This window comes from Gopherus flavomarginatus, chromosome 12 (genome assembly GCF_025201925.1).
Source record: "Gopherus flavomarginatus isolate rGopFla2 chromosome 12, rGopFla2.mat.asm, whole genome shotgun sequence".
Lineage (NCBI taxonomy): Eukaryota > Metazoa > Chordata > Testudines > Testudinidae > Gopherus > Gopherus flavomarginatus.
The window spans coordinates 33081430-33103646 of NC_066628.1; the positions used below are offsets into that span (position 1 = coordinate 33081430).

Consider the following 22217-nt stretch of genomic DNA (forward strand, 5'->3'; position numbering starts at 1 on the left):
GGCCATTTTAAGCTATGTTGGTCCTGTCCCTCATTGTCTCCCCTCCTCTACACACAAAAGAATAAGTCACAAATTCATTGTCCAGTAAATATCAAAATTAATCTTCCCTCAACAAACAACAATCCACTCTCCTTCGGCAGTTACACACCTGAGAAATTTGGTCAGTCAGTTTGGTTTTTGGCAAAGTTGGGTGTAGTTCAAAGTTGCACTTAAACAGAAAGTGAGTCACACTCTTAACTCAGGAAGGATTATGGTGTAGCTCAACTCTTTGTTGTAGATAATTTTAAAGAAACCATTTAATGCAAGAAGTTACTGTGACTCTCAAGATATTTAATACTATGCCACAGTAACTCACTCATTGAAACAGTCTAGTAACAGGGAACTGTATTTTATGACACAGAACATGTTCTGTTGGGATTATCTCTCTCTCTCTCTCTCTCTCTCTCACACACACACCCACCCACCCACACACACACACCCCTTCGGCCTCACTCACTTGCATTTAAAGAATAACATTGTATCTTTTCAAATAAAGAGCAGAATACAAGCACTAAACGCTCCTTTGTCCCTCACTTCTGCACTTTGAGATATTTTTGGACTTCTTAAGGCTAAAATATCTAAAACTCTAAAATATGAATCCAATAAAAGCCCTAGAAAATGTCCATGGTATTAACTTGTGGGACACTAGTAGTTGGAAAGATGGTGTATTTATATGGTGCAATTAGTTCTGCTATATTTTAGCACTGCTAAGAGGCACAACATCTTGAAAGGCAAAGTTGAGTTTCTTATATTTAAAAATAATACCAAGGATATGGTCAGGGCTAAGGAGTGGTTTTATATTTAAGTAACATGGAAAGAAATTATCGATATCTGGAAAACCTATATATAACCAGAACATTTGACATCCAAGTCGTGTTTTCAATTAGAACATTTTAGGGTTTTAGGAAACTAGTCAAGGGAAATGTAGGAGTTTATTATTTAGAAGGAGTTTTATATACTGTAATTTTCAGGAGAGCTATCAACATTTCAGTTTTCTAAATATAGCTTTTCACTATCCAGATGTCTTTTCAATTATTTTGATTCAGCCAGGGGTGAAAGTAACTTAAAAGTCTTACCAGTATGGGGGGCCACGCTCTGGGCCCCTGGAAGGGGCAGGGCAGAATGAGTGGGGCTGGAGGTCAGCCTCCCTCAGCCAGCCCTTCAGCGCTGCCCAGCCTGCACTACCCGGGGCTCCGGTGGCAATTTAAAGGACCATGGGCTCCCGCCACAGCAGCAGAGGCTGGGAGCCCCAGGTCCTTATAAATCGCTGGACCCCAGGGCAGCTGCCCCTTTTGTGCCTCACCCCCCCTCCCCAGTGGCCTGTACAGCTTTAACATCAGCTGCGTATGGGCCCATACCGGTGGCCACTTCTTACTGGTATGCCGTACCGGCCAACTTTCACCTCTGGATTCAGCTCAGCAATATGGTTTTCAAACTTGAGTATTCCTCATTGTAATAGTTTATTAAAGATGCTAACATCTTTGTGAGCTGTCTTTAAAAAAAATCATCTTATAAAAGAATTACCTCAAGTCAAAGTCTCTTGTTATTACTCCTAAAATTGTAACATTCAGTGCTGCATAGAATGACAGTAGGGTCCACTACTGGATGTTTTGAGACCTAGTTCAAAAAATTTTGGACCGTTGTAGACCTGCTTCATTTTACTGTCCATTGTCATGAGGAGCTGAGCTCTCTCAAGTGTAGTTGAAGGTGCTCAGATTCTCACAGGTTTGGGCCCTGAGTTAATTTCTTGGGAGAAGTGGGAGGCATTTTTGGAAGACCAATTAACAATATCTTTCAGAACACAGACTGTGTGTTCCACCCTCAGTTATTGAAGGAAATTGCCAAAAAAGGGGTTGGGCTGTGGTGCAAATAGGGAGGCTGTAGAGGCCTAAGAACAAGGGGATAACAATGACATGATTGCTGAAATTTGAGATCATGGTAGTCAAAACCTGTCAATAACAACTTTACAAAATGTGTTCTGAATTGTAGCCATGTAAGGGAATGCTAGTGTAGTGAATTGTTCAGACCCTGATTGGGAAATGCTACAATTTATTTAGGGTGACATTTTCAAAAATGACTTAGATGCTTAGGAGCCTAAGTCTCATTGTAAGTGAATGGGACTTAAGCTGTTAAATCACACAGGGATAAATTACCTAGGGTAAAATTTTCAAACACGCCTAAGCAATTTAGGAGCCTAAATCTCATTGACTTTCAATGGGTCTTAGTTTCTAAGTGCCTAAGTCATTAATGAAAATGGGTCATAGGCTCCTAAATCATTGAGGTGCTTTTGAAAATGTTACCCTTATAGGAATTTTATGGCGATGTTTTTCCTACTACAGTAACTCCTCACTTAAAGTCATCCCGGGTATCGTCATTTTGTTGTTACATCGCTGATCTATTAGAGAACATACTCGTTTAAAGTTGCACAATGTTCGCTTATAACATTGTTTGGCCACCGTCTGCTAGTACAGTACTGTGTCCACTACTTGCTGGATTCTCTGGAAGAGCAGCCCATTGGAGCTAGCAGATGGAGAAGAAGAAATGTAGGTTGTGACTCTAGTTTGTTCAAAATCTTTCAATGTTAATTGAAAGAGCATGTCATATGAACTGAATACTGTAAATAGAACATAGTCTCCCACCCCTAGAGGCAGGGACAACAAGTTTAATGTTTAAACAAGAGATGCTTTTTCCAGCCACAGCATTAATTTCCACTGGAATTGTTGCTAGTGTGATCTCTCAGTGTGCTTTTTGCATCAAGAGTGAGTCTGTGTTGACTATTTCTTACATTGTTAATGCATTTAGGGGCCAGACTCACCTCTTTTCCAATTCCCCAGGGAAACCATCTGGAATCACCGAGTCAGGTTTCTGGAAGACAGAGCCCTCAAGCACTGGACATCTTTCACCATTTGGAATGCTGGCAAACAGGGCAGGAAGCTCTATAGAAGCTTATCACCAGCTAATCAGAAGAAGGTGAGATGTCAAGAAAATCAAGTGTGGGTAAAAGTTGTAAAAAGAGCAGTTTCTTCTCTCCTTGCTAAGCGCACTAGCTCCTTGATAGTTAAGGTCATTGTAGCATAACGTGTGTCCCTAGCGGTTTTCAAAAATGTTCTTAGTTTCCAGATCTGTGTGTCAGCTGTGCTGCTATCTTTTTTTAAATCATGGTATTCATCTCTCTTCCAACTGATGTACTGTTGTATTGTGTGTGCCTGCTGGTGACTGCATGTAATAAAGGATCAAACCGTATGTCACAGCTCATGGCCTTGCTGCTGTATAAGCCTCACACTACCTAGCAGTTCCAGTTGAACTGAAGGAAAAGGACTCTCTGGATGGGACAGCACTAAAATATCTTGGCTTAAATTTTTTAATATGTGCATAATATTCATCTCTGTCCTGAAGTGAATACTGGACAAAGTCCTCATGACGTAAATGAATACTGGACAAGGTCCTCATGACATGCTAAGTAATCTGGTTTGTGTTATGTTGAATAAACACCTTATATCTCCTCATAGAAATCATGACTGTTAAACATAGAGGAGAAAATGTTGTACATGAATATAGGATTTAATTTATAACGCATTTCTTTCTGAACATGGTAGTTACTTAGAATTGGCAATGAAAGAATTTTGCTCAGGAGAGATTTATATGGGAATTAAAATACCTTGCTCTCATATCATTTTCTTCTTGTCTTATAACTTTGTAAGATAAAGGCTCCAGGGTTAATGTTATATGTCTGTTTCCTATAAATAGTCTTGAAACATCCATTTTAATGTCTTTTTATGAAAAATATGGGAGGAAGGCAAGAGAATGAAGACATGAGAACCTGATTAATCCAGTGGTCCTCAAACCACACACATCCAGTAAGAAAGTAAAACAAATGAATACACCCACAGTAGAATTCATTGAGTGGAAATGGGAGACAGTCACATAAGGAGTCTGTGGTAGCAGGTATTGAACCCCAATCTCTTGCCATCCTTCTTTATCTGTGAATGAGGCAGTGGGTAAAGTAACTGCAAGTAATGAGAAGTTTAATGCTGGACACACAAGAAAAATTACTTCAATAAAAAGGACAGAACAGTTTGTTTCAAAGTGTTGAGTCATCTTGGCCCCTCAATGCAGTGTGCATGAGTCTGTGAGGTTTCTATAAAAAGGCACTCTGTATGTAGTCAGTATTTTGCAAAGTGCTGTGTGAATTCCCCTAACTCTCTCAAGTTCACCACACTTTCCAGCTGATGGCCTTTTTTGAATTAGGAAATAATTTCATCAGTAAGAGATGGGGGGGTGTTTGGTGACACTGCACAAGCAAGAACTTCTGAAATGAAAACCAGAAAACAGTCTGTGGTTTTTGTGTTGCAACCGATTGTGATGGGTTGGATCACAAAACCCCTCTGGGAGCTGCCAACTGATGTGCCAAGACTACCTCTGCTCCTGTTTTTCCTGCCAGCTCAGGACTCCAGCACCCTGTCTTGCTGAGCCAGACACTCCCGTCTGCACCAACAAAGACCCAGGGTCTGAGTTACTTGCCCCAAAGCTGCAGGTTAACCTGAAAACAGCTCACAGAAGTGTGCTTGTCTTTAGCACTCAGATGCCCAACTCCCAATGGGGTTTAAACCCAAATAAATCCATTTTACCCTGTATAAAACTTATGCAGGGTAAACTCATAAATTGTTCACCCTCTGTAACACTGATAGAGAGAGATGAACAGTTGTTTGCTCCCCCAGGTATTAATACATACTCTGAGTTAATTAATAAGTAAAAAGTGATTTTATTAAATACAGAAAGTAGGATTTAAGTGGTTCCAAGTAGTAACAGACAGAACAAAGTAAGTCACCAAGCAAAATAAAATAAAATGTGCAAATCTATATCTAATCAAACTGAATACAGATAATCTCACTGTCAGAGATGCTTCAGTAAGTTTTTTCCTCAGACTGGACACCTTCCAGGCCTGGGCACAATTCTTTCCCCTGGTACAGCTGCTGTTCCAGCTTAGGTGGTAACTAGGGGATTCTTCATGATGGCTCTCCTGACCCCGTTTTTTCTCTTCCACCCCTTTAAATATCTTTTGTGTAAGGCAGGAATCCTTTTGTCCCTCTCTGAGTTCCCACCCCCTCCTTCTCAATGGAAAGACACCAGGTTAAAGATGGATTCCAGTTCAGGTGACATGATCACATGTCACTGCAAGACTTCATTACCCACTTGCCAGCACAGGGGTAAACAGAAAGATTTACAGGTAAAACACAGCCATTTGCAGACAATGGTCCTAGTTAATGGGAGTCATTAAGATTCCAAACCACCATTAATGGCCTACACTTTACATAATTACAATAGGCCCTCAGAGTTATATTTCTAGTTTCAGATACAAGAGTGGTACATTTATACAAATTGGATGATTACACTCAGTAGATAATAAGCTTTATAATGATACCTTACAAGAGACCTTTTGCATGAAGCATATCTCAGTTACATTATATTCACTTATTAAATTTTTATACAACCATATAGACTGCACAGTGTTACCCATCACCTCCTTAGCTTTATTAAATATGTATATAGACACCAATCTAAAATGCAGCTGGATTTAAGATAGAATGATTCTCTAACTCTGTGATGCAAGTGACACCTACTTAATATCCTGTGCTGTAGTAAACGGTGATAACTTGAGGATGCCATCACAAAATAGATGGAAAGGGCAAGAAAAGTGTCATGGTATTGTTTGAGTTGTTTTGCTGCTGAGAGGGTAAGACTTATCCCTTGTGCAATATGGAGCATCCCTGCTTCAGCAACACTCTACCACTGATGATGTGCTTCTAATTAACTGGGATCCTGACGTTCTTTCCATCTGACCTTTGTATAATGTTTGCTTTGGCAATGCTTCAGACCATGATATTATTTTGCTTCTATCAAGGTTGTAATTAAGCATATTTCAGTATGCTGTACTTGGGTACTGAAACATGGCTTTAGTGATTAACCCATTGGTTACTAAATGCTGTACCAGCTATATCTAGGAAACACACTTGCCTGTTGCAGGTGTTCATGCCAAATGCATACCACTGTCTGATCATTTCAGTGGTGGTCTGCAGAAAAATTCTGGTAAAATATAGGCATACCATGGCAGTTTTTAAGAGGGAGTTAAAACAAAGTCTCTGTAGCTATCTCAGTTGGTTTCAGTTGCCATTGCAGAGTCTCAGCATGTTTAAAAATCAGGCCCTAGGTGTCTCAGACTGGGCACCCAAAATCAGTGGATGCTTTTCAAACTTTGGGTCTAAGTGACTTGCTCAGGAGTACACAGCAAGTCAGTGGCAAAGCTTTGCAACAAAGCCAAAGTCTCCTGACTCCCAGTACCAAGCAATTCATGTCATACGAGTTCATACTGCCTGCCTTTAAAAAAACAAGTTACTATAGTTTGCTATATCTGACTCAAAGCAGATCAAATTCTGTCTAAATCGAGAGAAAAATACCCAAAGCATCTGATTTTTACTTTTCCTCGGAAATCTGTCAAGTGTTGCATGACTAATCTCATAACTGGTACTAAATACTTTAAACAACAAAATTCCAGATGCTCAGAGGTTTTAAATAATTCTTGCTTCACCTTTTACAGCCTAAAATCATAAAATGATCTTTTCAGAGTGATATAGGGAAATTATCTTTACAGGGTAATCTGAAAGATATACTATGGTTTAGATTAAAGACATGAAAGTGGTATTCCGTGTTCTTGAATCTACAAGTAGTCAGGTACTGAAGCACAGTACTAAGTGAAGGCCCAAGGACCCAAATGAAAATGTGTCACCTATTAAAAACAGCCTACTTTAGTTTAGAACATTAACAACAAAGTCTGTTGTACTAGACCAATGCAACACCATTTTCTTCAATGAAGTTGTGTTAGCATAAATAGGTGTAGAATCTGGTACATCACCTGTATGCTAATGACTTTTAGACATACATGCTTAGGGCCTAAGTCGCTTAGATGCTTTTGAAAATGTTACCCATATTCAACTTTATTACTGCTGTATCCTATTACAATCAAAGTATTAGCGCCTCATTAAAAATTAGTCTCTGTAGTGCATAGTTCAATGTTGAAAATGGGACTCAAGACTCCTTAGTCACGTAGGCACTTGTGAACATTTTATTTATAGATTAGATTCTGGTTGGCGCAATGCGAAAATCTAAATGTGTCTGACTTTTCATTATGAGGATTAATCGGTTTGGACTATCCAGTGGAAATCATAATGCAGCTTCTCCTGAGCTGTTGACCCTTTTGAAGCAGTGGATGTATCTGATATACTTAAGTGCAGGATATCTTATATTTATTAGATGTATTTGAAGTATTTGAAAAGTATACTAATTGTGTACTTAATAGCACTACTGCTTCAGAAACAAAACTTGGCATTTTCTGGAAGCATTAGTCTTCCTTTGTTCAGAGATACTTGCAAAATGTTATCCAAGTGTGTTTTGAAAATTGCCACAATGCCATTTCAGACTATGTTCTAAAGAAAAAGGACACCTAGCTAATATCCTCCTCTCCTCCCTAAGAATGTGATGGTGATTAAAAGAAATCATGTTTTGTCTCCAAAGAGTCCAGGCATGAATTCCAAGCTCAGTGTTTATGCTAGCCTGATAGTAACCTAGCAGGAACAACACTTGTTTAACTAGTATTTTTTTAATGAATTGATTGCCAGTATCTCAGTATTCTTAAGGAAATGCTGCTTCCTGACTGTACCCGTCTTGATTCAAACAGTTGACAGTGGGGTAGTGTTAGCATTTCTGCAAGAGTGAAACTAAACAGACCTTTTTTTGTTTAAAACACATCCGTTTTGTCTCTAATGTGCAGTTGAAGATGGAAACCAAATGTTTCTGGGATGCTATGTATGCCTAGAGGGATTTTTTGGTGCTGTCTTGTCTATTCTATTGTTGTTTGTCAAACTTCAGCTAAAAGGAATACTTTTGCTCTGTTTCTGTACCATTCCCCTAAAGCCACAGCTGGAAATAGTGCTCCAAAGAGAACAGCACATAAGCAGCTAACTGAAAAACAGTGAGAGAAGCAATGAATAAGCTCTAGCTCTAGTTATGCTAATTAAGCTGCTATGGGATAGCATCTCTAGAAGTGTGCCCATAATGCCATGGCTAACCCAACCCCATAAAAGCCTCTGTATGACAACCCTTTCCATCAATAGCATATCAGGAAAGTATCTTATGAACCCCCTCTTTGTAGCATGTTACACTGCTCTACAGCCAAAATGCTTCTGAAATAAATGTAGTCCAACTTTACTAATTCTGGGTCGCTGAGAACAAAAATGATGCTTAAAATTGTTGATTGGCTCTAGTTTTCAAGATATGCTATTGGGTCAGTATATACGACCCTTGATTTGGGAATGGTGGAGGATAAGTGAGTTATAAAGGGAAGGGATCTCAATTTAAACCAGAAATAACTAAAATACATCTTTGACTGGATCTATGAATAAATCTATGACTGGGTTTGGGCAGTACTTGCTTTTTAGGCAAAACAATGAATGATGCGATCTGAAGCTGGTATTGCGTCATACATGATATGAATTGCATCATGTTATTCCTAGAAGTCATGGATGATGCAATCATAACAAAGTTTACATCACTCTGCTGAGCAAATTGCCCTAGATCAACTCTAGAAATCATACAGTGTCTTGCTCTCTTATTTGTCAGTGTTTGATTTTGCAAAGGGACACATTTCTGTTTAGCCAAAGTGAGCAGAGATGCCTCGTACTTGTGTGAACAGTGCAGATAACTTCTGCTATGTTTGTGGTGAAGTGACTTTTGCATCACAAAAGCGCAGTATAAACACTATGGTTAAGAAAGCCTATCACCTTTATTTTGGCTGCAAAATTGGAGATCAGTACAAGAGGTGGGCCCTACACATACGCTGCAACACTTGTGCAACAAATCTTGGCCAGTGGTTGAACAGGAAAAGGAAATCTATGCCTTTTGCAGTGCCAATGATTTGGAGAGAGCCAACAGATCATACCAGCAATTGTTACTTCTGCATGGTGCCTCCAGTTGGGAAAGGTGTGTCAAAGAAGAAAAAGTGGACTGTGCATTATCCAAACATTCCATCAGCTATATGTCCAGTACCCCACGGAGAAGGACTGCCGGTTCCTGATGCACCAGAATCATTCTCACTTGAGTCAGACGAGGAAGAGGATGAAACTTCTGGTCCTGAACCATCAATGTCACAGGACCCACATTTTCTCCCATCCTCCTCCTCTGAACCACACCTCATAACACAAGGTGAACTGAATGACCTTGTCAGGGATTTGGAAATACCCAAGAGTAAGGCAGAGCTGTTGGGCTCCAGACTACAGCAGTGGAATCTTCTGGCAGGCTATCAGGGCAAATGGAGCCCATCAATGCTTGCAGACTATTGCTGGACAGTGACAAGAGATGCTCCATTTAATGAATACAAGAGACAAGCCAAGAAGCGCTGAGTAGACACTGAATAGGACTAAACTATGTACATAATAGTTTTTTCCTTTTGTTTCATAATACATTTTATTTATATAACCCTTTTGCTGATTTTTAAAGTGTTACATAAACAGGACACGTGAAATATTATCATGTAAAGCAACCATAAACACATGAAAAGACCTAGGTTTACAATTTATGATTAAAACTCTACTATCTACACAATAGACATAGACATAAAATGTAAAAACTTAAATATCTTAGAAACAGTAGCCAATCAGTTGTTTTAATTGTCATATTTGAATTCAGCACATCAAAATACATAATAAATATCATATTTTATCTCTGAAGCAGATGACTTCTCAAAAATTGTAGACCAGTGTTATCGATCCACTTAATAGTTTTAAATCAAATGCTTGAATCTGATACTGATCTTTTCTATCTGCAGGGTGCTGTGGTTGATCAGTAACAGGGTCATCTGTCTGTGCTGAGACTACAGTCCTATACCTGTACTACAAGTTCAGAAAACTTCTAACTTTTCCAGTGGTTTCAAAATACTTAAAATATGTGAAGGGTCTCAGGGAAGGAAGATGGGAGAAATGAGACTCTAGAGATATAAGTAGAGGAAATCAATCTTACACCCCTGCATTTAGTGAAGCAACAAATTGTGCTGTTATGAACCTGTTTTACAGGAGAGCTCGAAGAGAGAAGGCAACAAGGAAATAAGAGTGGGGAAGAAGTACAAGTTTCAGTAAAACCCAGGTGTAGAGAGCCTGGTGTAAATGGAGACTCCCTGCCTCCAACATCCACGTTATTGACTTAACAGATATATGATTTATGAATTAAAGATAGCAAGGAAATCTCTTTGCCATTCCCGTTCTGAAAGATATTATGTTCAGTACCTGAAGCACTTGCACTACAGATGCTGCAGCACAGTGACTGCAGTTTATGCCTCGTCTGCAATTGAAAATATTACTGGCATAACTCTTGTTTTGAGGTCTGATTCTTTTACTGAACTAGTTCACCTTGTACAAGCCCCTCATAATCTGGATGCAGTTATAATTGTAGAAAGATACCTTCTGTAGCTTATTTCCCGTCCCATATGGGAATAAGCACTTTTATGCCTGTATAACTGCACTCACACTAGGGGAGTTTTACCACTTTAACTGTACTATACTCATACAACTTTTATGCTGGACAGACCCTTCCTGTATAGGGTAACATGCCTGTGTAGCTCGGTGATTAAGACCAGACCACAAGAGTGTAATTTTAGAGAAGGTATTACGTCTGTTTCATAACATTTTAATGATTTTGGCCATCGCATGTCAGCTTGGGTTTTCAAGCTATTGAATCAATTAAAACAAACTAAAGGAGATGACAGAGGCACAAGAAGCAATCTCAATATTTTTAATATTGGCTGCTAAAGAAATGACCAAAGGCCGTTCTCCATTTCTGGAGAAGAGAAATTTAAAAGTGAGTCCCAAGCTGTTTTCTAAGAATGGAGCTATTTTTTGCATGTAATAAGGGATTGTGTGTATTAGAGGTGTTTACATTGTATGCTGGCTATAACATAGGCACTGGATTCTGGCATTCAAGTGGTTTTGCAGCCTTCTGATGAGGAATATTATTATATTTATGTGTATTGAGGGAAAGTAATGCTGTCTCTAACCAAGCAGTGTCTCAGAACTGATAAATGAAGCACATGCTTGGAATTAAAAGGCACACCCACTTCCTGTGGTTCAGCAGTAAAGATGAACAGGTGGAATGAGACTGGCACTTTGATGCTGATTATGATCTTCGGATCTTGTGTAAGAATGGTCACACTCATTAACTTTGTGGTTCCAGTTGAGACGGACTGGAAGGCCTGTACATCTGACATGGTGTCTCTTTTTGTTTGACATTAACTTCACTTTCTCTTATTACACTATGGTGCTTGCACTCTGAGTTATTTTCTTCTGAGGTGCTTTGAAAGAATAGATTTTACTTTTCCAGAAACATATATTAAAATAATCCCTAGGCCTTCACGCAACTATCGGTATAAGAAATTGTAACAAAGAGAAGGATCGTGACGCTCATCAGAGATTTAAAATATATGAAAGATACATGAGCCCAGGCAATAAAATCCTCTATCATAATTCTGCAATATATAGTCTAGGGAAAATGTGCTAGAGAGGACTTGGTATTTGTTTTGTACAGTTTTCTAAGGCTTATTCCCCTGGAACTAGCTTACAGTAAAGTACGCTTTTTTCAAATAACAGCTTCACTGTATGTAGGGGTTCATTATAGCTAGCATTGCATTTTGTGCATCACAGTGTTTAGGGTGGTGGTAGAAAAATCAAGTAGTAGGGTCATAGTACATCACTGTAGAGTTCACTCTCTCAGTTTGCTATAATCCCAGTCCACAGCATGCTGTAAATCATCAGCCTACATGTAAAGCACATTGCAACTGATATCAAGCTCATTTTCAAGATGAAATATAATCTTGAGGAAAGAAAATACTGTGAAGAAGTCCCTGCTAACAAAAGTAGTATTCTTAGGTTGCTAAACTCTGCATAGGCCTTACCACTGGAAATTCTAATACAATGATGAGCAGAAGAGAAAGTGTAAAAAGCCATTTCCTGTAGTGAACAAGAAATCAGAAGGCACATCAAGTATGAAATGAGCTACTGTTCCTCTTGTTACAACTCTTAGACGCTTTCAAAAAAAACTAATTTTGCAAAAATAATAATAAATAATATATTCCAAGGTGAATCCTCTTGATTTCCTGTACTGTATATTAGTATTGGGGGTTCCAGGAAGTGCTCAGTGTTGGCCTAACTCTGCTCCCATTGAAATCAATGGTAAAACTCCCACTGACTTCATTGGCAGCAGAGTTAAGCAGTGACTTCACTGGAAACTCCAATCCTAGATGGATTTTCAAAAGCGGCTAATGATTTGGGGTTCCTCAATTTTGGGGTCCCCAAATCGAGAGACTTTAAAGAGGCCTGATTTTCAGAAGGTGAGTGCACACCACTATCTAACAGTTCTAGTCTGTAACCATCTTCAAACAGCTGCCATTTTTGTTAAAAACAGCCTGCCAGAAAAATGTTGTCTTCTTCCCCAGATGTGGAATGTCTCCCCCAGAGGGAGATTTGTCAGAGTTAGGATTTTGGAATTTGGTCCAGGTAGACTTTTTGTTGTGAAAGAGTGTTGTGTTGTATTTTGGTTTGGTTTTAATGCTACATTTGTTTACATATTAAGTGAGCCATGCCAATAAAGCACTGTTTCTCATAATAATTGTATAACTGATGACTTATGCGTAGCTGCAGGGATTGCGTTTTTCCCTGCTGTATTTTAGCTTGGAAAAGTAGCAATCTTTTCTTTTGGCATTGTGAAGATTTGAGTAAAACAGTATCAAAACAAAAAATATTTTGCCACTTATTCATTTTCTTACAACCAAAGAGTGATCTGATAAATCAATCACAGATACTCAGAAGCCATTGCAATATTGCATTCTGTTGTTTCCTAATAGTGGCTATTTGGCTTTTGAGCCAACTGAAAGCAGTAAATAAGCCTTAGAGTAACTAACTCATTTATTTATGATCTACCATGTCGTTCCAGTTGCAGCAAATAAGCTTGAGAGTATTTTTCAGTCATAACATTATTTTATAATTCATAGGTTACAGGATACAGCACTGCAGACATGGATGGTCTTCATAAAAGACACAAGACTGGAATTAATTGGTGGAGAAAAATAAATGAGAGACTGTGTTAAGCCTATTAGTCTAAAGTAAACAGGTCATGTAAGCCTGATGCTCTGAGTTCTGCTTATTGCATAAACAATTGCGTGCAAGTTCTGTATCCAGTTTCCGGACGCACATTTTTTTAAATTAAAAAATAAATAGTGGTGGCAGAAAAATAATCAGCTGTCTCTTGGACCACCCACATGGCATATAATCTGATAGAAGAATTACCTATTTTAGGCTAATGTGTTTTACAGTGCTATAGTTATCAGGTTTAAACCGCCTAAAACCATTGGAAGTTACGTATAAATATACCGCTGTGTTAGGCATTCATCTTTCTGATAAGAAAACTTTAATTCGGGTTGAATCAACCCCATTTTCCAAGGGAAATTTGTCTCATATACTTACCTGCCATGTAAAATCATATATTGTATTTGCTTGATTTTTTCATGCTTTCTTTTATTGCCTTTACTGGGAGTTTCATATGTCAGGTGACATCAGGATTGGATGTGTAGGGTGACCAACACATGGTGTTTATACTTTGCAACATGTAGTGGCCGCAGTTGGTACATGGGGGAGGTAATATGGCGGTCAAGGACCTAGTCAGACAGGAAAGGTCATTGGGTACAGTCCATGGACAGATCAAGACTTTTTTATACTTATTTAAGAACAAAATCATGCTGATGCTCAAAACAATAATGCTCTTCATCTCAGGGCCTGGAACGGAATTTTCAACTTAATTCATTGGAATGAAGCCTGGATAAAGCTTTCCCTTTTATCTTAGCTGAAAGGTGAACAGTTTATTTTTTGGTCACAAAGTTGGAAAAATAATTAAATAAGTTATCCATAACAGCATTGATATTGCTAAAAAGATAGCTCGGATCCTTGGAACAGAAACCCAAGGTATTGTTTTATATTCCCTGCAAGAATTAAGTTCCTCCATCAATGATTTTTTTGCACTAGGAGTGGGAACAATAATGGGATAATAGTAAAGCAAAGTTTAACAGATATGATCTGCTGCTAGTAATGGGGCATCTTTTATATTTGTTAAATGTTGTTTTACTATTATACCATTCATCATTGCCACGGACAGTGCAAAAGAGTCATTGGTGGGGGAACTTAACTCTTGCAGGGAAGTGAAGAGTTTGAAAGCAGGTAAATGCAGCTTGCAAAGTACTGGTATAAAAAATGTGCATCCTAATTTTGGCAAGGAAATATTAGCTTGTTGCCACACAAACTGAGTTAGGAAACACATAATTGTTTCCTACAAGTATTCTCCATTGGTTTGTACACTTCCATTTTAAATGACTCCTGTAATGGGGAACCTTAGAAGATTATTGCATAATGAGATGGCTCCCATCCCATGGCTTGTCCACACACACATGTCAGAAGAGAGGCACAGAGGGAAAGTTTATGGTACCACTACCATGCCCAATCCTGGCTCCCCTATAACGTGTAATTGACATGCCACAGGCTCTTTACATGTTGAAATAGGGAGGAATGTTTGGGGCAGAATTCACAGGAGTGAAAAACATATTAATTTGTGCCATTTGAGAGAGTAACCCAAAGAGCTAGAATCTTAGTGTTTTGGCTTCAAATAATTGATCATGGTTATCAAGTGCCAATGTCTTACCCACCGCTGTCAGTCACTGTGTAATTTTTCTTTTTTTTTTTTTGCAGACATCGATCCCACTAGCTCCTTAATCACTTCTGCTTTACTCTGAGTTCCAGCCAGTTGGTTGATCTTTCCCTTGTACTGAGGTGCCCGCACCATGTGCAATATTCTCAGTGTGATCTCAGAACCAGCATTGGTGGGGGACTCTCATCTTGTTGGTCTGTGATGTGATGCTTCTGTACTTGCAGACTGAAACTCCATTAGTTTGATTTTCCATTCTCATCTAATTAGCAGTCCATGGTCACCCTCACGCTCTTCCAGCAGTCCTGCTTTCCAAGCACAAACATCTGCCTCCCCTGGAGTGTTTGATTAGTTTCCCCCATATGTTAATAGCTATATTTTTCCTCAATGAGTCTCCGTTTGTTATTTTCTGCTCATGTTTCTAGTCACTCTGTGTTCCTTTATTATTTATCTTTTGTCTCTGTTGTTCACAGATTGGCCTATACTAGAAGGTCTGATACAAGAGTGATTATACCTAGGGCTTGAAAAGAGCCCCAGCTGATAGTACTTGGCTTCCACCCCAAAGGCTTTTTGCACTTCACAGTCTTTATTTTATAACTGGAAAAAAAAGCTCCATCTCAGAATTGCCTGAAGGCACTGAGGGCCTAATTCTATTGCTAAGGAATTTTGCCCTGGCTTGGAAGGGCAGAGGGCTGGCAATTCCATATCACTTTTAGCCTTCAGACCAAGAGTAGGTTAACAATGGGAGATAGATTAAATCAGTCAATGTCATTTATGTCACACAGATGTGAATGAGCCACCCTGCTGAGCGACATAATTTATGCTGATTTAAGCACTAGTGTGGACAGTGCTATGTCAATGGGAGAGTTTCTCCCGCCAACGCCAACGTAGCTGCTGACACTCATGGGAGCTGGAGTAATTAAGCCAATGAGAGAGTTCTCTCCTGTCAGCTTAGAGCAGCTACACTAGAGTGCTTGCAGGGGCGCAGCTGTATCAGTGCAGCTGTGCCCCTGTAAGCTCTCTAGTGTAGCTATAGCTGATGGGACTGATGTAACTCCCACTGAAATTAATGAAAAGATGTTCATTGTCTTCAGAGGGAGTGGGGGTCAGTAGGTTAAAGGAAATGATTATCTTAATCATAGGAAGAAAATGAGGTGGCTGTTGCTATGAAAAGGATCCAGCCTTTTGCAACATTATGTTACTGTAAGAAATAAAAACCCAGCTGTCTGAATTTTCAAGTTTTCTAGTTTTTAAGTCTTGTTAATCAATTTTTAATGCAAAAATAAAAAGGGTAGAAAAATGTCACCCATCGCTCCACAGAATAATTGATTTCTCTGAGACTTTAAGTAAATATCTACAAACAAATGCTCTGCTTCATTCTGACAGACCTGAGAGGGTAATGTGAACAGGGCAATGGAAACCAAAGGAAAACAGGCTGCATTTGTAAAATTCTCTGGAAAATGTTATTGGCAACCCGTGCTTTATTTTGGAGCCACCATATAACTGGGATCACAGGCATATTTGTGAGGAATGCAAATAAGGAAACATTTGAAATATTTGGCAAGTTTGCATCCAGAAATAATGCTTCATTACAGCGTACAATAAGAGAAACCAAAGTATTTCTGTGGTAATTTACAAAGCTCCTAAAATCTGTTTAACTTGGCCATTTTTTACAAATCTGTTTGCATTTTTTAAGGCGGTTTACAAGTAAATAGGTGTGTATGTACAAAACACACATAGAATTTAGATGTAATATAAAATACAAGTAAGAATACTGGCTCCCCAAATTTTGGTGCACTGTGGTTAAGAATTTATTGTACTGTTACAGAAATGTTCTCAGGTATTATTGCAGCCATGTTGTACACAGGTATCTGGTGAAAGATACTAGCTCCACAGGTAGTTTCTGTAGTGTTTTAACATATGTTGGTTAATGGGTATTTAGTTCAGAATTGTTATACACAGGTAAATGGGCATGTATTGATTATCCAGAATGTAAATGAGAGGTACATTTGTGTAGGAGTGTTATAGTGTAATTTTAGCTCAAGGTCCTCTTGTTTTTCTTTTGTTCCTTGTGCATTACAAGTAATTATAAGGCACAACACTTCCCACCTAGAACTGAGACAGTCCAATCTGAACTATCGTCTGTTCTGTGTTTTGTATTTCTGGTCTATTGTTGAGCCACGTTGTAGCAACAAGCTTTCCTATTCTGAGCCATAAGGTTGTGATGTGCTCACTTGATGCTGCTATTAATATTCTTAGTTGTCTTGTGGCTCTGAATGTGTTTTTGGCAACAGAAAGTCTCCTAAGCTGGATTTTTTTTTTAATTCAGATATATGTCAAAGATTTTCTGTAGCTTTTTTCCGTGTATGAGCAAAATGTTTGAAATCTGTCCCAGAAAATGTGTGTGTGCAGCGAACTACTAAATCACATTAAAGTAATCTTTAATAGTCTTTAATCTTTAATATTTAAACATTTTTTCAAGGAATGGGATAGAATAATGGATTTGTTATCAGTGAGATTTAACATGCTTCTTGTTAACTGACATCTCTCAGGGGACATTTAAGTTTTTCCTTTCACCACACGCCTACATAGGAGGTTATTCTAGAACTTTAGAAAGGACAGCCTGTTAGAACTTGACAATGAGAACTCCTGATATAAGCAAACTTTGGGGATGGTTTTTCATTCAGTAGAAAATCCAACTTTCCAATGGAGAAAAGTTTCAAACAGAAATATTTTGATTAGCCCTACTCATAATGTAAGTAGAATGCATGTCTCATGGATACCTTCCCTCCTACTGGCAATCACACAGAGCACCTGCTTTCCCATTCCGAGGTGCGTAACACCCCTGTGGCAAATTACAGCAATTGTCTGCCTCAAGAATAGTGTAGGGAAAGCTGTCTTTAATGTGATTCAGCAGCTCCAAGCAAGTAGGAGAGCCAGAACCATCGCCCCAGTCTTACATTCACTCGCACACGTGCTCAACTTTACTCATAGGAATAAGCATTTTCAAGATAAAGGCCCATGTAACCAGCCCGCACTCTTCCAAGTACCAGCAGTCGCTGTGTGGACCATGGTGATTCATAGACAGTTTGAAATCCACCATCCTGCACTCTTTTCAGAATGGCTTGTGAGGAGCTCAAGATCAGATTCCTTTTGAGGGCTTTGTGAAGGTGAGAAAGGGAATAGAGGGGCAAGTTTAGTGGGGAAATGATAGCAAGTGAGAGGTTTGCTGATAGTACTGAGCTTTATTAAATGCTTTGTCTCCTTTTTCTGTTTTCGCCAGGTAGCTGCATTTTGTGATGTTGATGAAAATAAGATAATGAAAGGTTTCTACACTTACCAAGAATCCAAGGTTAGTAACAACTAGTGTCACTTCCATTACTGTCATCTGGAATTGTGAGAAATGACATTCTAAGCTCATTGGACAAACAGCAAAAAAAGAGTGTCACTAATTTTAAATATAGTGAAGATTTATAGTAAGCTGTCCATATTATATTTATTTAATTAGAGGTCTAGATGGCAGGGGATGGGTAATAGAATGTGTGGAATTTTTCTTCCTATACAGCAGGGAGCCAGAGTGACATTTAGCACCACTTGTCATGGTGTTTTTTTGTAATATGAGAACCAAATGAGAGCGGCAACTCATTTCACATAGTGCATAGAACAGATGGTAACAAGTTTTGGTCAGTTCCAGCCCATGCTAGAATGAAACCATTGGCCTCTCTTATGTTAGCAATCCTGCACTCTCCAGTCTCCTCACCGAGAGATGTCGCTATATGTGGGGAATAAGCAGGCAGGAACAGAGACTCTTCAGGAATAAGGATCCTGTTTTCATACAGATATCTCTAGAAATGCACAATAAGAAAGGGAATTACGTTAAGAAAGGGATCTATTATCGACCACCTGACCAGGACAGTAATAATGATGATGAAATGCTAAGGGAAATCAGAGAGGCTATCAAAATTAAGAACCCAATAATAGTGGGGGATTTCAATTATCCCCATATTGACTGGGAACATTTCACTTCAGGACGAAATGCAGAGATAAAATTTCTCGATATTTTAAATGACTGCTTCATGGAGCAGCTGGTATGGGAACCCACAAGGGGAGAGGCAACTCTAGATTCAATCCTGAGTGGAGCGCAGGAGCTTGTCCAAGAGGTAACTATAGCAGGACTGCTTGGAAATAGTGAACATAATACAATAGCACTCAACATCCCTGTGGGGGGAAGAACACCTTAACAGCCCAACACTGTGGCATTTAATTTCAAAAGAGGGAACTATACAAAATGAGGGGGTTAGTTAAACAGAAGTTAAAAGGTACAGTGACTAAAGTGAAATCCCTGCAAGTTGCATGGGCCCTTTTTAAAGACACCATAATAGAGGCCCAACTTCAATGTATACCCCAAATTAAGAAACATAGTAAAAGAACTAAAAAAGAGCCACCGTGGCTTAACAACCATGTAAAAGAAGCAGTGAGAGATAAAAAGACTTCCTTTATAAAGTGGAAGTCAAATCCTAGTGAGGCAAATAGAAAGGAGCACAAACACTGCCAGCTTAAGTGCAAGAGTGTAATAAGAAAAGCCAAAGAGGAGTTTGAAGAACGGCTAGCCAGAAACTCCAAAGGTAATAACAAAATGTTTTTTAAGTACATCAGAAGCAGGAGGCCTGCTAAACAACCAGTAGGGTCCCTTGACGATCAAAATACAAAAGGAGTTCTTAAAGACAATAAAGTCATTGCGGAGAAACTAAATGGATTCTTTGCTTCAGTCTTCACGGCTGAGGATGTTAGGGAGATTCCCAAACCTGAGCCAGCTTTTGTAGGTGACAAATCTGAGGAACTGTCACAGATTGAAGTGTCACTAGAGGAGGTTTTGGAATTAATTGATAAACTCAACATTAACAAGTCACCGGGACCAGATGGCATTCACCCAAGAGTTCTGAAAGAACTCAAATGTGAAGTTGCGGAACTATTAACTAAGGTTTGTAACCTGTCCTTTAAATCGTCTTCAGTACCCAATGACTGGAAGTTAGCTAATGTAACGCCAATATTTAAAAAGGGCTCTAGAGGTGATCCCGGCAATTACAGACCGGTAAGTCTAATGTCGGTACCGGGCAAATTAGTTGAAACAATAGTTAAGAATAAAATTGTCAGACACATAGAAAAACATAAACTGTTGAGCAATAGTCAACATGGTTTCTGTAAAGGGAAATCATGTCTTACTAATCTATTAGAGTTCTTTGAAGGGGTCAACAAACATGTGGACAAGGGGGATCCAGTGGACATAGTGTACTTAGATTTCCAGAAAGCCTTTGACAAGGTCCCTCACCAAAGACTCTTACGTAAATTAAGCTGTCATGGGATAAAAGGGAAGGTCCTTTCATGGATTGAGAACTGGTTAAAAGACAGGGAACAAAGGGTAGGAATTAATGGTAAATTCTCAGAATGGAGAGGGGTAACTAGTGGTGTTCCCCAAGGGTCAGTCCTAGGACCAATTCTATTCAATTTATTCATAAATGATCTGGAGAAAGGGGTAAACAGTGAGGTGGCAAAGTTTGCAGATGATACTAAACTACTCAAGATAGTTAAGACCAAAGCAGATTGTGAAGAACTTCAAAAAGATCTCACAAAACTAAGTGATTGGGCAGCAATATGGCAAATGAAATTTAATGTGGATAGATGTAAAGTAATGCACATTGGAAAAAATAACCCCAACTATACATGCAATATGATGGGGGCTAATTTAGCTACAACAAGTCAGGAAAAAGATCTTGGTGTCATCGTGGATAGTTCTCTGAAGATGTCCACACAGTGCGCAGAGGCAGTCAAAAAAGAAAACAGGATGTTAGGAATCATTAAAAAGGGGATAGAGAATAAGATTGAGAATATATTATTGCCCTTATATAAATCCATGGTACGCCCACATCTCAAATACAGTGTACAGATGTGGTCTCCTCACCTCAAAAAAGATATTCTAGCACTAGAAAAGGTTCAGAAAAGGGCAACTAAAATGATTAGGGGTTTGGAGAGGGTCTCATACGAGGAAAGATTAAAGAGGCTAGGCCTCTTCAGCTTGGAAAAGAGGAGACTAAGGGGGGGATATGATAGAGGTATATAAAATCATGAGTGATGTGGAGAAAGTGGATAAGGAAAAGTTATTTACTTATTCCCATAATAGAAGAACTAGAGGTCACCAAATGAAATTAATGGGCAGCAGGTTTAAAACAAATACAAGGAAGTTCTTCACACAGCGCACAGTCAACTTGTGGAACTCCTTACCTGAGGAGGTTGTGAAGGCTGAGACTATAAAGGGAACTGGATAAATTCATGGTGGCTAAGTCCATAAATGGCTATTAGCCAGGAAGGGTAAAGAATGGTGTCCCTAGCCTTTGTTCATCAGAGGATGGAGATGGATGGCAGGAGGGAGATCACTTGATCATTGCCTGTTAGCTTCACTCCCTCTGGGGCACCTAGTATTGGCCACTGTCGGTAGACAGATACTGGGCTAGATGGACCTTTGGTCTGACCTGGTATGGCCGTTCTTATGTTATGTTACGTGGGCGGTGGGGAGATTTATAGAAGCAGAATTATTTCCCTGAAGACTGTTTTCCATGAAGATTCAGCTGCTCTTTAGTAGGAGAGGGGAAATGGGATGATGTGGGGTTTCATGACTTAGCATCTCCATCAGTAAATTATACCAATAAAAAGCATGATCACAGCAAGTCTGCGTGGGAGAGAGGTCAGTTTCTAGATCTAAGGTAAGGGAAGTTCTTTGTACTGTAGTTGAGAGGGAGTCAGGAGCACACTGCAGTCACTGAAAATGTGGTCAGCTTAGAGGAGAAGAAAAACAAATGTCTTTTTAATGTAGTCTGTGTAGGGGGCCAAACTCCTGTTGAAGTGAGTTTAGCTACTGACTTCAGTGGGAACAGGATTTGGCCCATGATGCATAAAAGCAAAAATCTATGGTGAAAGAAAGGAAGAAAGAAAGAGAGAGAGAAAAGTTTAGTGGTTATTTATAGAGCTATATTCAACCTAGCACAGTGTTTCTCTTTGAAGAAGAGTCCAAAGGATAGATTGTAACATGCTCCTTAGGTGACATGTCTCTCACTAGAATCACCTGGACAAATGTAGGCAGTAGGTTTTTGTGTTACTCAAGATAAAAGAAGAAGATATTTAAATGGCAGTAAATTAACCATCTAAAAAGAAAGAATCTACTGTAAGCATAAGGCTAGATTCAGTGCTCTTGATTTCACTGGGCAGTCAGACCCTTGGAGCTCAGTGCTCTTTGAGAAGATGATGTATGCCGTCAGCTCATGCTGAAGGCAATGGGAATTGAGGGTGTTTAGTAACTTTGTAATATCCAGGGTCTTCATTCTTGATGATACAGTTGA

At 39.1% G+C, this 22217-nt stretch overlaps 1 protein-coding gene across 4 annotated transcripts in view; it reads left to right on the forward strand.

Moving 5' to 3' along the window:
* Positions 1-22217, forward strand: part of B3GNTL1 (UDP-GlcNAc:betaGal beta-1,3-N-acetylglucosaminyltransferase like 1) — a 313585-nt gene that overhangs the window by 271132 nt on the left and 20236 nt on the right. For all 4 annotated transcript variants that reach the window (XM_050919448.1, XM_050919450.1, XM_050919449.1 and 1 more), the window contains 2 exons: positions 2874-3009; positions 18110-18178. In XM_050919448.1, coding sequence (XP_050775405.1) covers positions 2874-3009; positions 18110-18178 — 205 coding nt within the window. The remainder of the gene's footprint in view (positions 1-2873; positions 3010-18109; positions 18179-22217) is intronic.